The 13863-nt window shown below is 39.3% G+C and overlaps 1 protein-coding gene across 1 annotated transcript in view; it reads left to right on the top strand.

The window, feature by feature from the left end:
* The window catches only part of LOC124800508 (cyclin-dependent kinase 1-like), a 46294-nt gene extending 34739 nt beyond the window's left edge, over positions 1-11555 (top strand). Inside the window, exons 6-7 of the mRNA XM_047263000.1 lie at positions 8013-8154; positions 11094-11555. Coding sequence (XP_047118956.1) covers positions 8013-8154; positions 11094-11201 — 250 coding nt within the window. The 3' untranslated portion in view covers positions 11202-11555. The remainder of the gene's footprint in view (positions 1-8012; positions 8155-11093) is intronic.
* The last annotated feature ends 2308 nt before the right edge of the window (positions 11556-13863 follow it).

The raw sequence follows: 13863 nt of genomic DNA, 5'->3' as shown, positions 1-13863 counted from the left end.
GTAATTGAATTAAATTGGGCAATGCTTAGGGAACTAGATTAGGCAACGAGAAACTAAAAGTAATAGATGAGTTTTGCTATTTGGGCAACGAAATAACTGATGACAACTGAAGTAGAGGACGTATAATGTAGACTGGCAATGGCAAGCAAAGCACTTCTTGAGAAGACAAATTTGTTAACATTGAATATGGGTTTAAGTGTTAGGAAGTCTTTTGCTGAAGGTATTTGTCTGAAGTGTAGCCATGTGGTGATAAGGAAGAATGCTGAAGATTAGGTAGGTAGATCGTGTAACTAATGAACAGAATTTGGGAGACAAATTAGTGGCACAACTTGATCAAAAGAAGTGATTGGTTGATAGTACATGAAACATCAAGGGGTCACCAATTTAGTTTCTTAGGAATGTTTAGAGGATAAAAATTGTAGCAGATTTGGAAGGATGTAGGTTGCAGTCGTTATTTGGGAATAAAGAGGCTTGCATAGAGTAGGGTAGCACGGAGAGCTGCACAAACCAGTTCTTGGACTGAAAACAGCAATAATTAGAGAGTGTAAAATCCAGGACTTTAAGGTCACCCATAACCTCTCATAATTTGAAGCCTGGAAAAAATAAGACCACTTAAATCCCATCCAAGTGACATTGAATTTTGCCACTATTGTTGTTAGGTAATTGACAGAACGTGGACTTCCTCCTTCCACTCCCGTGACATAGATATTCAGTGCTGTACTGTAGTAAGAATAACTTGTTCATAGTTTAGTCAACTTGTATTTGAGTAAATGGTTCCTCTTTGGGGATTCCCTGCTTCTATCTGGTGAAGCAGCTATTTCTTATGGCATCTACTGGTGACACTACAGAACCTTCTTTCCAGAAACCTACAGACCAGTGACCTGATACCAGCCAGTGGCTGAAGAAACAACGTACTGCGGGCTATGGGGCTGCCCACTCCAGATTCAGTTCATACTCCACAGTGGGTAAGAGTTAAGAACCTCTAGAGAGAGGATAAAATGAAGGACTCTTGGGAAGAGGCTACTCTTGTGTCCCTGAAGGTGCTAAATATCTGCACTCCATAGGATTCAGAACCAATGTTCATAGATGTCATTTCACCCTTACAAGTGACTAGTATGTTGTTCTCCAAGAAATAAATTTCACTGATGACCATTCTCCAGCACTTCAATGTTACTGTGCCTTCTGTCGGAACCATACAGGCCCTGAGAGAGCATCTGAAGAGGTCTCTATGTTGGTTTGCATAGATATTGTCACGGTGTAGATTCCCCTCTATACCACACTGGAAGCAGTAACAGCGAGAATGTGAACGAAGCCAGAAGTCTACATTTGCAATGCTTATTTACCTATAGGCATGGCACATATGTTGACTGCCTATTTTAATTTGACAACCCCTCCCTTCCGCCTCCCCCCCCCCCCCCCCCATGCCCTTCCCACCACCTTCTTCTCTTATTTTGCAATTTCAGCACACACCACACACTGTAGGGGAAATACCACATGTTCTATCAGGGGATTTCTGGTTAACCAACTTCTGACTTTGAGCTCTCTCTCCTCAATGATGGCACACCTAACCACTTCGGTGCAGCCCATAATACCTTTTGGGCTGTATTTAATATTACAATATTTCCCCCAGTTTGGTGGCTTCACTACTGTAGGAGCTACAGAATGATACTTGTGAGTTATTACTACCTGACGTCCTGTCACTTCGTTGTCACCACCTGATGGCCCGAACACCACATTGGGCACTCCAAATGGCTGGCTGACAGTTGTATACCTCTGCCGTCACCTTTGTCTACCTGTCAGATAGTGACAACAAGGTTATTTGGGATGTCTCCTACATAATCATCGTTCTGATGGAACTGTCATCACTCTTTAACGGGCTCCTTCCAGCAGCAGCAGGTGCCATTGTGGACCAAAGACTTGGCAACTGCTATTCAGGACTGATGAAGGGCACTCCAATGTCTCTCGCAGTCTCCTTCACAGACCACCCCATCGCTTAAAGCAGCACTATGCAAAGGCTCACTATGTAACTAACCTTGTCTGCTTTCTGGCTATCAGACCAGCCCAATCCATCTACTTTTATCTCTCATTCAGTTATTTCTCATACCTGACACCAGTATTACTTTCAGAGCCTCTATTTTACCACTTCTACACACTGTCACAATTCTATCAAATTTTCTGACTGATATCACTAAATCCAGATGAACTGTCCCATGAGCAAGAGACCGATAACCTAGCTGTTTAATTCCTGGAACTCACCAGGTAATCATTGTTGTACAATATTATTAGTCTACTTCCCAATAAAGGAGCCAGGCTAATAATTATAAAACTTTAGATCTGTTACTAGTCTCTGTAGTGTAAAAGATGTCCATTGTGATAGTTAACAACCAAAATACTATTGGATTTTGATCAGAAATGGTGGAAGTCTGTGTAACCCAGTGGATCATTTGCATGCTGTGAAAAAAATTATATAACAGAAAAATTGGTGTCAATTGTCATCTTTCTATGGGATTTATTACTTTGTTCAGTTCATGACATCTAAGACTCCATACTGTGATCACATTTTGTCTTACTATTTCTTTGTGGTACAATATTTGCAGTAAATCAAGTTCCTAAGTCAGTACACCACGTTCACAAGTTTAAAAATGAGACTCCCACTGAACACATCTCTGGAGCACCAGTGCAATAAAAGCAGTGGCAGCTGCACAAGAGCATGTGGACACCCTAACTTTTGACACATTGCAGATTTGTTGCTTATTATTCTTTGAATGCTGTTAAACGTAACGTAGATGCTGCAATCTGAAAGTTATGGCACTTAAATATGCTGCGCTACGGCTCCTCTAGACTCTGTGAAACTTGGCATCAGGGTCGCGAGCACACCTTCAGTTGAGCCCATTTTAAGGGGATTTTGCGCATGCCCAACTCGTGTGACATAATCGCTGTATGGGCTAAATATATACGGATTTGATAAACAACATGCACAGTTCACAATGTGCACAGCAAGCCTTTGCCACTCAACTAGATGTTTCCATTGTTGCCACCAGGTGGTAGCACACTGCGGCACGCTTTTATCCCTGTTTGCTCAGCATAAATCTTGCTAGATGACAGCACACTCCTCAGATGTGCTAATTCACTCACTATATACTTTAGCAAAATTAGAATGGACGTCAGTGAAAGTTGTGCTGTTGGTAAACTTATTTTGTGGGTTTCTGAATGTGTAATATGTTAAGTAATGAATTTTATCATACAGTAATTCCTTTGAGGTGCTGAGAATCATAAGGGCCCAGAGCACATCACTGTTGATCGAGATATTGTAGCATTTTTTCATGCTCTGAAATCTGTTGATCTCATGGTGAGTCAGGTTTATCTGTGCTGTGGGTGCACATTGTATATATGAAAATTCACAAAATGCTGTATCATTGGTTTCTCCGATATTCACTTAAATGTGGGAGTGACGTCAGTGTGCTTTAGGCCCTTATGGATTTCAGTGCCTCATTTGTATTCTAGTCAAGTGACCACTGTGTTGATAGATATTACTACGCAAGTTAAATCATTTCCACAGCCGGCACTTTGTGTTTGGTGTTGGTTATTTACTGTGCGGGGACTGGCTTTCATGTGCAGTGTAAACATGTACAATGTTTAATCTATTTTAAATGCTAACAGAAAAGTAAAGATGTGAGGATGGGTCGTGAGACATGCTTGGGTAACTCAGTTTGTAGAGCATTTGTCTGCAAAAGGCAAAGGTCCCGAGTTAGTCTCAGTCCAGCACACAGCTTTTGTCTGCCAGGAAGTTTCATATCAGCACACACTCCACTGCAGAGTCAAACTCTCATTCAGGGAACAGAATAATAAATTATGAGGAAAAGTAGCCACAAAGGCTCAAATAATTGTGACTACAAGCAAAAATTTAACAAGGAAGTGTACAGTGAGCACAAGATGTTGCTGTTGTGGATGGAGTCTAAGAATATCGGATTTTTCAGCCTAGAAATAAATTTGTGAACTAATAAATCTGTTAGGGCTCTTTTACAATTGTCTGAAAAATGGAAAAGCCCGAAAACTCCCGCCTACACAAAAATGTGAAACAGATAGTTGCGAAAGCGTACACATTATTTTGTTATTCTCCTAAAATGTACTTCATTATGTACAAAACAACAAAATTCCACAAAACAGTTCTCTCTTTTGTCGCATAAGTTATGCATCTTATTGTTATTACTGTTGTTGTTATTACTATTATTATTGTCAGTGGCTGTAGTTATATAACTTGTTGATAAGCATAACAGCAGAGACTATTAATTTCACTCTCAAATGTAGCTGAATTTAAAATTTATGAGCACCCAGAATGTATACTCACAAGCCACCATTGCGTAAAAGTGCATCACCTGCATGGTTGTTGTTTTTACTTTGTGCTTTCATTATGAGAACTTTCTTTTGTGATTTTGGTGCAGAAGATTGTATATGGAAAAAAGAACTATACCTAGCACTGCAAAGTGATTCATATTGCAGATCTTGATAGACTTTCAAAGACATTGGGCAAAGCGTGATCAATATTTATGAAGATTTCCACTCAGAAGAAACAGTTAAGCCTGAGAAATGCACATTTGTTGCAGTCTTCCCGAAAAGAGGGTTGATGTGATCTAATGACAAAGATGAACACAAAGCACAGCAGCCTGATGAGGAAGTCATTGAAGAATTTCAACACCAGTCCTGCGACTGCCAATCAAAGTAAAAACAGTAGTACAGCTTTTCAGTTTACTCCAGAGTTGCTATGTGACTGTAAAGGTATGTCCACACGATACCTCGTTCACAATTGCTGTTGCACGGAACAAAAGTGCATGTATAAAAATAAGTAGAAAGTACGCACATACACTTGCTTGGTTTCACGCCCATATGTTGCTGTTCAAGCTGTCTGCTATGCATTTATTTCTTTGCTAGGCAGTTTGTACTGTGCGTATTGTGATGAAAGGCAACAGCAAAAGAAAACTCAAGGACAACAGGTAAAGCAGTATCTAAACTCGGAGATACCAGAAATACAAAGTAGTGATATTTTGTTTGCAAATTTCAGGATATCTAGGTAGGTTTAAAATTTTGTGCTTGGGAAACTGCAACAGTAAGGCTGGCAGTAGCACTTCTGCCAGGAAGTGTTATATCAGGACACAATCTGGTGCAGAGTAAAAGTTTCATTTCTGGAAACATTTCTTTAGCTGCTACTGGTGACATAAAAGTCTGAGCTATATAGTTCAAATTTGAAAACAAAGCATTTCAGTGATTATTCCTGAAACTGAGACATGCTTAAGTGTAATTTTTATTTCTGTTAATTTTAATTGATTTTCAATATGTCATTTGTATTCTTTTGTATAAAAGTTAACACCTCAGTCAAAAATGGTTATATGTGTATTAACATCCTCATACTCTACAAATTTGATAATGCTAGATTGCAGAATCCACTAGAACAGATGTATTTTCTAATTTTTTTTTTTTTTTGCCCTAGTTTGTTGAGGAGCTCCACCATATCTTTTCTGTTGTTCAGATTCTGGTTCCTAAATTGTTAAGTTGCCTTAACATGAATATTTCTCATAAATTTGTAGGTTGTTCCTTCTGTTTTCCTCCTCCAAAATTTATTGTCATGGTCTTTGCAATGATATTATTGGAGACTCTTTATCTAATACGTAACACTTGTGGCATCACATCTCAAATTTATTTTGAACAATTTTCTGAAGCAGATTTTCATTTTGTGTGTGTGTGTGTGTGTGTGTGTGTGTGTGTGTGTGTAAAGTTGGTACACACATCCCTTACTGTCAGCAGGGTGTTTATGCCCCAGGAAAAAAATGCTAGAATTTTATCATCCATGTAAAACCCAGAATTTTTTTAGAATTATGGGAATTTTTCATTGTATTAGTATACAGTTCTATGTCAGCGAGCAAAAATCAATGGGGAAGATAGAAAAAGACCTCCCTTTGTTTAGTATTGGGCCCCCATAAATGACCAGACAGTTGGACAGTACAGTAGTTCTCATCTGTGCAGATGACACACAACTTGCATTCCCTATACAAGAATGTAGGTTTTTATGGCAACATTGCGTGAAAAATATCTCAGGTTACTTGCCGCACTAGATTTGGTTCTATATTGTGTGTTGGGTTACTTTCTCCCGTGTTATTGTCAGAAATTAACTTTAATACAAAGTTTGTAGAATTTTCGTATGTAGTTGGCACTGTTAGGTCACAGGCACAACATGAAGTCATGGAACTTCCACATGCTACCAGAGATTGTCAATATCTGTGATGGAAAAATGTTAGATTTTGATGTTGATTCCATTAGATAGTCAGTCACACAGATTATATTTGTGTAGCCTGTCAGCATAGAGTGCCAGTTTCTGTGCAGGTTATAGCTGTCGTTCTGGTTAAAGTTGTTGTGCATGACTTGTTTGGTGAAAGAATTCCAGTAGGTATTCAATCACCATATGAGCAGCCCATAGTACTCCTTCGTATTATCAGAGGTACCACAAATAAAATGACAGAGCCCTGGTCGGACTAGGTATTCAATCCATTTTCTGGCTACCCAAGAAACGAGAGAGAGAGAGAGAGAGAGAGAGAGAGAGAGAGAGAGAGAGAGAGAGAGAGAGAGAGCTGTGCAGTAAAAGAAAAACCTGGTCACAATATTTCTGGAATTCATAATTATTTGTAAATTTTGTAATATTTAAACTGGTCAGTTTGTATATATAATATAATTTCTTAACGCTGTGTAGAGCATGGATGTCACATTAAGAATTCATTGATGTTAAAATTTGTAATAACTTCTCTAACTGGGGCAGCAGCTGTAACCAAAGTTGTGCATGGAAACTGGTACTTGATAGAGAAAGCCTATAGGAAAATAAGCTGGCTGATCTATCATCTAATGGAATCAGCGTCACTACTGATGTTCCTCCATCACAAGTATTGGCATAATCTCTGTAGCATTTTAAAGTCTCATGTTGTCTTCACAACATAATTTGGCCAACTACATACGCAGTACTACATGGGCTACTAGTATCACAGGTAACTCCTGATGGCGACAGCTAGGGAACTCATTGAAAGCTCGTATTTACTAACAAATCTGACAAAGCAAGAAATAGGAAAAAAATTTATCCACTTACATCCCAAGCCAAAACTGGAAGTTGCCAGCAGTGCATGAAGACCTGGCAAGGTGTGATGCAAACCGTATGGAGTCCAACCCCAACAAAATGAACATTTGTGTATATCATGTGATTTACTGGTAGCCTCCTGAGTGAGTAACCTGATGTTCTCAGTACATCATCTCTGCTTGTGCTTTTCCATGCAGAGTAACCAGCACCTGTCAGGAGGAATTGTGCTCATAGAGAACTTATTGATACTGCTCTGAATGAAACTTCAGTCAGCATGACAATTTCCCCTTAATGGCATTGCAGCCACCAAATGTCAGATAGACAGTGGTAGATTCAGAGCAAGTGGAGAAAATAACACAAGGCATTACTTTTATTACTGTGAAGTCCTACCATGTGTGATCATATAAAAAAGTGCTCCCTAGAGCCAATGGAGTCTGTTCTATTAACAGTTTAGTCTGAGTGAATAGAACTCTAGGGAATAATTATCTGAAGGGCAATCTGATGGTATGAAGGCTTAGTTAGCTGTGGTCATGAACTGCCTTATACGACACGTAAGTCAGTGCACAGACTAGGCATTGGAGTAATGTGGTGTAAGATGAATCTGAAGCAGTGGGTGATATCACCAGACACACAACTTCTGTGAGGTAACTGAAACCACTTGCATGCAGAAAGGTGAATGAATATTGTGCTATGCATGTTGTGCATAATGCTGATAAAAATAGGTTATTCAGGTTGAACAATTGTGGGCTCTACAACCAGTCTATCTTGTTTATGAATGTGGTTTTGTTTAATTGCATAATCATATATTTTCCACTACGAAATCCTATAAATTTTTTGATATGTCCTAGAGTGCGTAGTAGTAGTATAAAAATGTTGTTTAATTATGTGTTTATTTCAGTATATTAAAAACACCCACAGAAGAAACATGGCCTGGTGTCTCTAAACTACCAGATTACAAGCCATCATTCCCTAAATGGACTCAAGATAATTTGAGCAGTTGCATGAAAAACTTGGATCCAGAAGGTCTGGACTTATTAAGAGTAAGTACCAGTCAGTCAAAAACATGCCCCATACCCAGGGCACATGGCCACAAACAGGTGTGCATGTATGCAGGATCTGGTGGAAGTAACTTAATGCTGGAAGTGATAATTCCTATATTCTGGAGGGTAATAAAAGAAATAACTATGTGGCAGTAATTATACCTCTCACTTGGCAGTAATTATACCTCTCACTTTCTTGAAGCTGCTCATGGGAGAGCTCCATTGCTTAACTGTTTGGTTTTGGAATAATGCTTTAATATGGTTACATCACTGGATAGACCTAGGGTGATGTGCATAGTTGTAAAAAAGTTTGTGGCTAATGTTAGCAGGCTTAACGATAGAGTGGAAGTAGGAAAGCTCTTTTTCCACACCCGATTTTTTTTAAAAATAATTTGAAACATGTTGCAAGATTTTGTGCAGAATTTGTCTCTCTACATTATTCATTTCCAAAACATCCTTTCTTCCTCTTTTGATAGTGCTAAGTGGTGTATTATTAAGTCAGTGTTTTTGCAAAAAAAAGGGGGGGGTGGGAGGTCTGGAAAACGGAGCAGGGTACTTGGTATACTATGTCAAGAAACTTAGGATGAAATATGTTGTAGTTTAAACGTCTCATGGCTCAGTAAGCAGTAAGGTTTGTTCATTCATGTATCCATTGCTTTCATCTGCAACCCTGAAAGCTGATGGTTTTTCTGAGCAGGAAGTACGTAACATTATAATGGTTTTCAGTTCGTACAGGGTGGTCCATTGATCCTGACTGGGCCAAATATCTCATGAAATAAGCGTCAAACGAAAAAACTACAAAGAACAAAACTTGTCTAGCTTGAAGGGGAAACCAGATGGCACTATGGTTGGCCCGCTACATGGCGCTGCCATAGATCAAATGGATATCAACTGTGTTTTTTTAAATAGGAACCTCCATTTTTTATTACATATTGGTGTAGTACCTAAAGAAATATGAATGTTTCAGTTGGACCACTTTTTTCGCCTTGTGAATATTTAGACGAACAGTTGGTAACAGGTAGGTTTTTTAAATTAAAATACAGAACATAGCTACATTTGAACATTTTATTTCGGTTGTTCCATTGTGATACATGTACCTTTGTGAACTTATCATTTCTGAGAATGCATTCTGTTACAGCGTGATTACCTGTAAATACCACTTTAATGCAATAAATGCTCAAAATGATGTCTGTCAACCTCAATGCATTTGACAATACGTGTAACGACATTCCTCTCAACAGCGAGTAGTTCGCCTTTCGTAATGTTCGCACATGCATTGACAATGCACTGACGCGTGTTGTCAGCCGTTGTCAGTGGATCACGATAGCAAATATCCTTCAACTTTTTCCACAGAAAGAAATCCGTGGCGTCAGATCCGGTGAACGTGTGGGCCATGGTATGGTGCTTCGACGACCAATCCACCTGTCATGAAATATGCTGTTCGACACCGCTTCAACCACACGCGAGCTGTGTGCCGGACATCCATCATGTTGGAAGTACATCGCCATTCTGTCATGCAGTGAAACATCTTGTAGTACCATCGGTACAACATTACGTAGGAAATCAACACACATTGCACCTATTTAGATTGCCATCGATAAAATGGGGGCAATTATCCTTCCTCCCATAATGCTGCACCATACATTAACCCGCCAAGGACTCTGATGTTCCACTTGTCGCAGCCATTGTGGATTTTCCGTTGCCCAATAGTGCGTATTATGCGATTTACGTTACCTCTGTTGGTGAATGACGCTTCGTCGCTAAATAGAACGCGTGCAAAAAATCTGTCATCGTCCTGTAATTTATCTTGTGCCCAGTGGCAGAACTGTACACGACGTTCAAAGTCGTCGTCATGCAATTCCTGGTGCATAGACATATGGTACGGGTGCAATCGATGTTGATGTAGCATTCTCAACACCAACGTTTTTGAGATTCCTGTTTCTCGTGAAATTTGTCTGCTAATGATGATTGAATTAGCTGCGACAGCAGCTAAAACACCTACTTGGGCATCATCATTTGTTGCAGGTCGTGGTTGATGTTTCACATGTGGCTGAACACTTCCTGTTTCCTTAAATAACGTAACTATCCGGCGACCAGTCTGGACACTTGGATGATATCATCGAGGATACTGAGCAGCATACATTGCACACGCCCATTGGGCATTTTGATCACAATAGCCATACATCAACATGATATCGACCTTTTCCGCAATTGGTAAACGGTCCATTTTAACACCAGTAATGTATCACGAAGCAAATACCATCCGCATTGGCGGAATGTTCCGTGATACCATGTACTTATACATTTGTGACTGTTACAGCACCATCTATCACAAAGCGAAAAAAGTGATCCAACTAAAACATTCATATTTCTGTACGTACTACACGAATATGTAAAAAAAAAAAAAGAAAAAAAAAATGGGGGTTCCTATTTAAAAAAACGCAGTTGATATCCATTTGACCTATGGCAGCGCCATCTAGCTGGCCAACCATAGTGTCATCTGGTTTCCCCCTTCAAGCTAGACGAGTTTCGCTCTTTGTAGTTTTTTTGTTTGATGCTTATTTCGTGAGATATTTGGTCTGGTCACTATCAATGGACCACCCTGAATTTAGGTTTTAACTAGCACAGTTTATCCCGTATAGTCCTAGAGAACTATGTTACGAGGTAACATAGAGTATTATTCTCAAATTTCGCAACTTTTTCATGAGATATGTTTTTTAAACATAGCAGTTCTTTATTGGTTGGAGCTATTGGTGCTGGTATGAAATTGCCTTTCCTGGCCTATGGCACAGCTTTCTTAGCCTGTAAAGTTTGTTGTGTGTTTTGTTTGTGTTTGTGTGTGTGTGTGTGTGTGTGTGTGTGTGTGTGTGTGTGTGTGTGTGTGTGTGTGTGTGTGTTCTTTTTTATGTGTATGTAATACATAGATTTTTGTGTTGCAGAAAATGTTAACATACAGCCCGGCAGACAGGATAACTGCAAAGAAGGCAATTTTGCATCCTTACTTTGATGACCTTGACACAGCAAAGTTACCTACAACAGAATCATAGATCCTTTTGGTTAAGACTGAGCAATTGTTTTTTGAATGATTGTGTTGTTGAGCTGGTTTCTTCAACAACACATAAAGGCTACCAGTGGTACAAAGCTGAAATTTGCTACTTCTGTTCCTGTCTTTTTCTTTTCTTTTCTTCTGTGTGTGTGTGTGTGTGAGTGTGTGTGTGTGTGTGTGTGTGTGTGTGTAGCAATATTTAATTTAAAATATTTTGTACTTATATAGACAGTGTAAATACACAATTTATGTGCAGTTGTTGCTAAAAATGAAAATATTTGATATACATTATTAAAACTTGAGAACATTGTTCTAACAATTGAATAAAAATTGATTTGTGTTGATGTCAATTCAATTCAGTGTGTATTCTTCATGGAAATCTAATTACTACCTCTAATAGGTGTTCCTCTTTGAGTCACTTAAGTGCTTTGCTTTATTACAGTACGAGGGCTATCCACACAGTACATTACGTTTTGGAGTAATTTTTTTTATTATATACAGATGAAAGCCGCACTTAAATACTACTTTTCTACATAGTTGCCATTTAAATTAAGGCACTTATCGTAGCGATGGACGAGCTTGGAAATTCCTTCGTCGTAAAATTCTGCCGCCTGCGCCTTCAACCACGTGGTTACCTCTTCTTGAAGCTGTGTGTCGTCATCAAAACGCTGCATAGCCAACCACTTCTTCATTGCTGGGAATAAGTGGAAGTCGCTCGGTGCCAGGTCGGGACTGTACGGCGGCTGAGGAAACAACTCCCACTTAAAAGATTCGAGAACTTCATGAGTGGCATTTGCCGTGTGGGCCCGGGCGTTGTCGTGAATCAGCAAGATCTTTGAGCCCAACTTTCCCCTGTTTTGTATTGCTCTTCTGAGGTTGTGCAGAGTTTGGCAATACCTTTGAGAGTTTATTGTAGTGCCTCTTTCCAGGAAATCCACAAAAAATCACACCTTTTCTGTCAGAAAAGACAGTCGCCATCACTTTCCTTGCCGAAATTGTCTGCATGCATTTCTTGGGTTTTTGGGGGGGGAATTTGTGTGCCCCCACTGCATTGACTGCAATTTTGTCTCGTAGTTCACATGCTTAACCCATGTTTCGTCACCAGTAACGATGTGATCGAGTAATGAGTCGCCATCTTTCTCGTAAGCGTCCAAAAACGTTAACGCTGCAGCCATTTGCTGATTTTTGTGAATCTCTGTCAAGATTTAGGTATCCATCTTGCACAAAACTTGTGGTAACCAAGCTATTCGGTAATGATTTCATGCAACAAACTTCGTGAAATTTGTGGGAAACTCATAGAGAGTTCCGTTATTGTGAAATTACGGTTTTCACGGACTGTGGGATCGACTTTTTCGACAAGTTCAGCAGTCGCTATGCTGGGTCTTCAACTTTGCTCTTCGTCGTGAACGTTAGTTCGGCCATTTTTAAATTTTATGACCCATTGACGCACTCCACTCTCAGTGATTATGTTGTCCCCATACACTTCACAAAGCTTTTTTGCAGTCAGAAACCTTATTACGGGACACACTGCACACTTCGCGGCATTTTCAATTAATGCTGACATTTCATTTACTCAACGGAGTACAGCACAAACCTCTCACTAGCACGGCAGGATGCCGACTGAGCGGTGGAATGCCATGACACCAAGATGGCCGCGCTAGCCCCGCCCCTAACAGACACAAACGTAATGTATTTTGTGGATAGCCCTCATACCATTGTAAAAAAAAATACCTTGCTCAACCTTACAGTCACACCTCTTCAGTAATTTCGGGGGAATAATAATTATTTGTTGTAAGTCATACGGAATTAACAGTGAGAATTCATGATATCTGTTGAAATATTCAGAGCAGAACTAGGTCAGCAAGGGCCAATAAGACTTTTACAGATTGTACCACAACTTGTGGTAAAGTCGTATGTTGGACTTTCCATATCACATGAATTTCATTTTAAGTACTTTTTTTTTTTTTTTTTTTTTTTTTTTCAATGTAATGCAGTGTTTTCATCGAAAAAGTTGCATTTTTAGTCGACAGAGTATCACACTTGATGTAAAGGATATAAATTTGGTGAAGAGTGAACTACGTATTCAAATCTCTGATTTGTGTCATCTCTGGTAGGGTATAGACTGGGTGCCTTATTATATTAAGTTTTAAAAATATAATTTGTCTAATAATTCCAATCCCAAAGAAAGCAGGTGTTGACAGATGTGAAAATTACCGAACTATCAGCTTAATAAGTCACAGCTGCAAAATACTAACACGAATTCTTTACAGACGAATGGAAAAACTAGTAGAAGCCAACCTCGGGGAAGATCAGTTTGGATTCCGTAAAAACACTGGAACACGTGAGGCAATACTGACCTTACGACTTATCTTAGAAGAAAGATTAAGGAAAGGCAAACCTACGTTTCTAGCATTTGTAGACTTAGAGAAAGCTTTTGACAATGTTGACTGGAATACTCTCTTTCAAATTCTAAAGGTGGCTGGGGTAAAATACAGGGAGCGAAAGGCTATTTACAATAGGTATTAAAATCCATGGAGAAGAAATAAAAACTTTGAGGTTCGCCGATGACATTGTAATTCTGTCAGAGATAGCAAAGGACTTGGAAGAGCAGTTGAATGGAATGGACAGTGTCTTGAAAGGAGGATATAAGATGAACATCAACA

This window comes from Schistocerca piceifrons, chromosome 1 (assembly GCF_021461385.2).
Source record: "Schistocerca piceifrons isolate TAMUIC-IGC-003096 chromosome 1, iqSchPice1.1, whole genome shotgun sequence".
Classification (NCBI taxonomy): domain Eukaryota; kingdom Metazoa; phylum Arthropoda; class Insecta; order Orthoptera; family Acrididae; genus Schistocerca; species Schistocerca piceifrons.
Note: the sequence above shows the minus strand (reverse complement) of the source record. Positions and strands in the feature narration are given on the sequence as shown.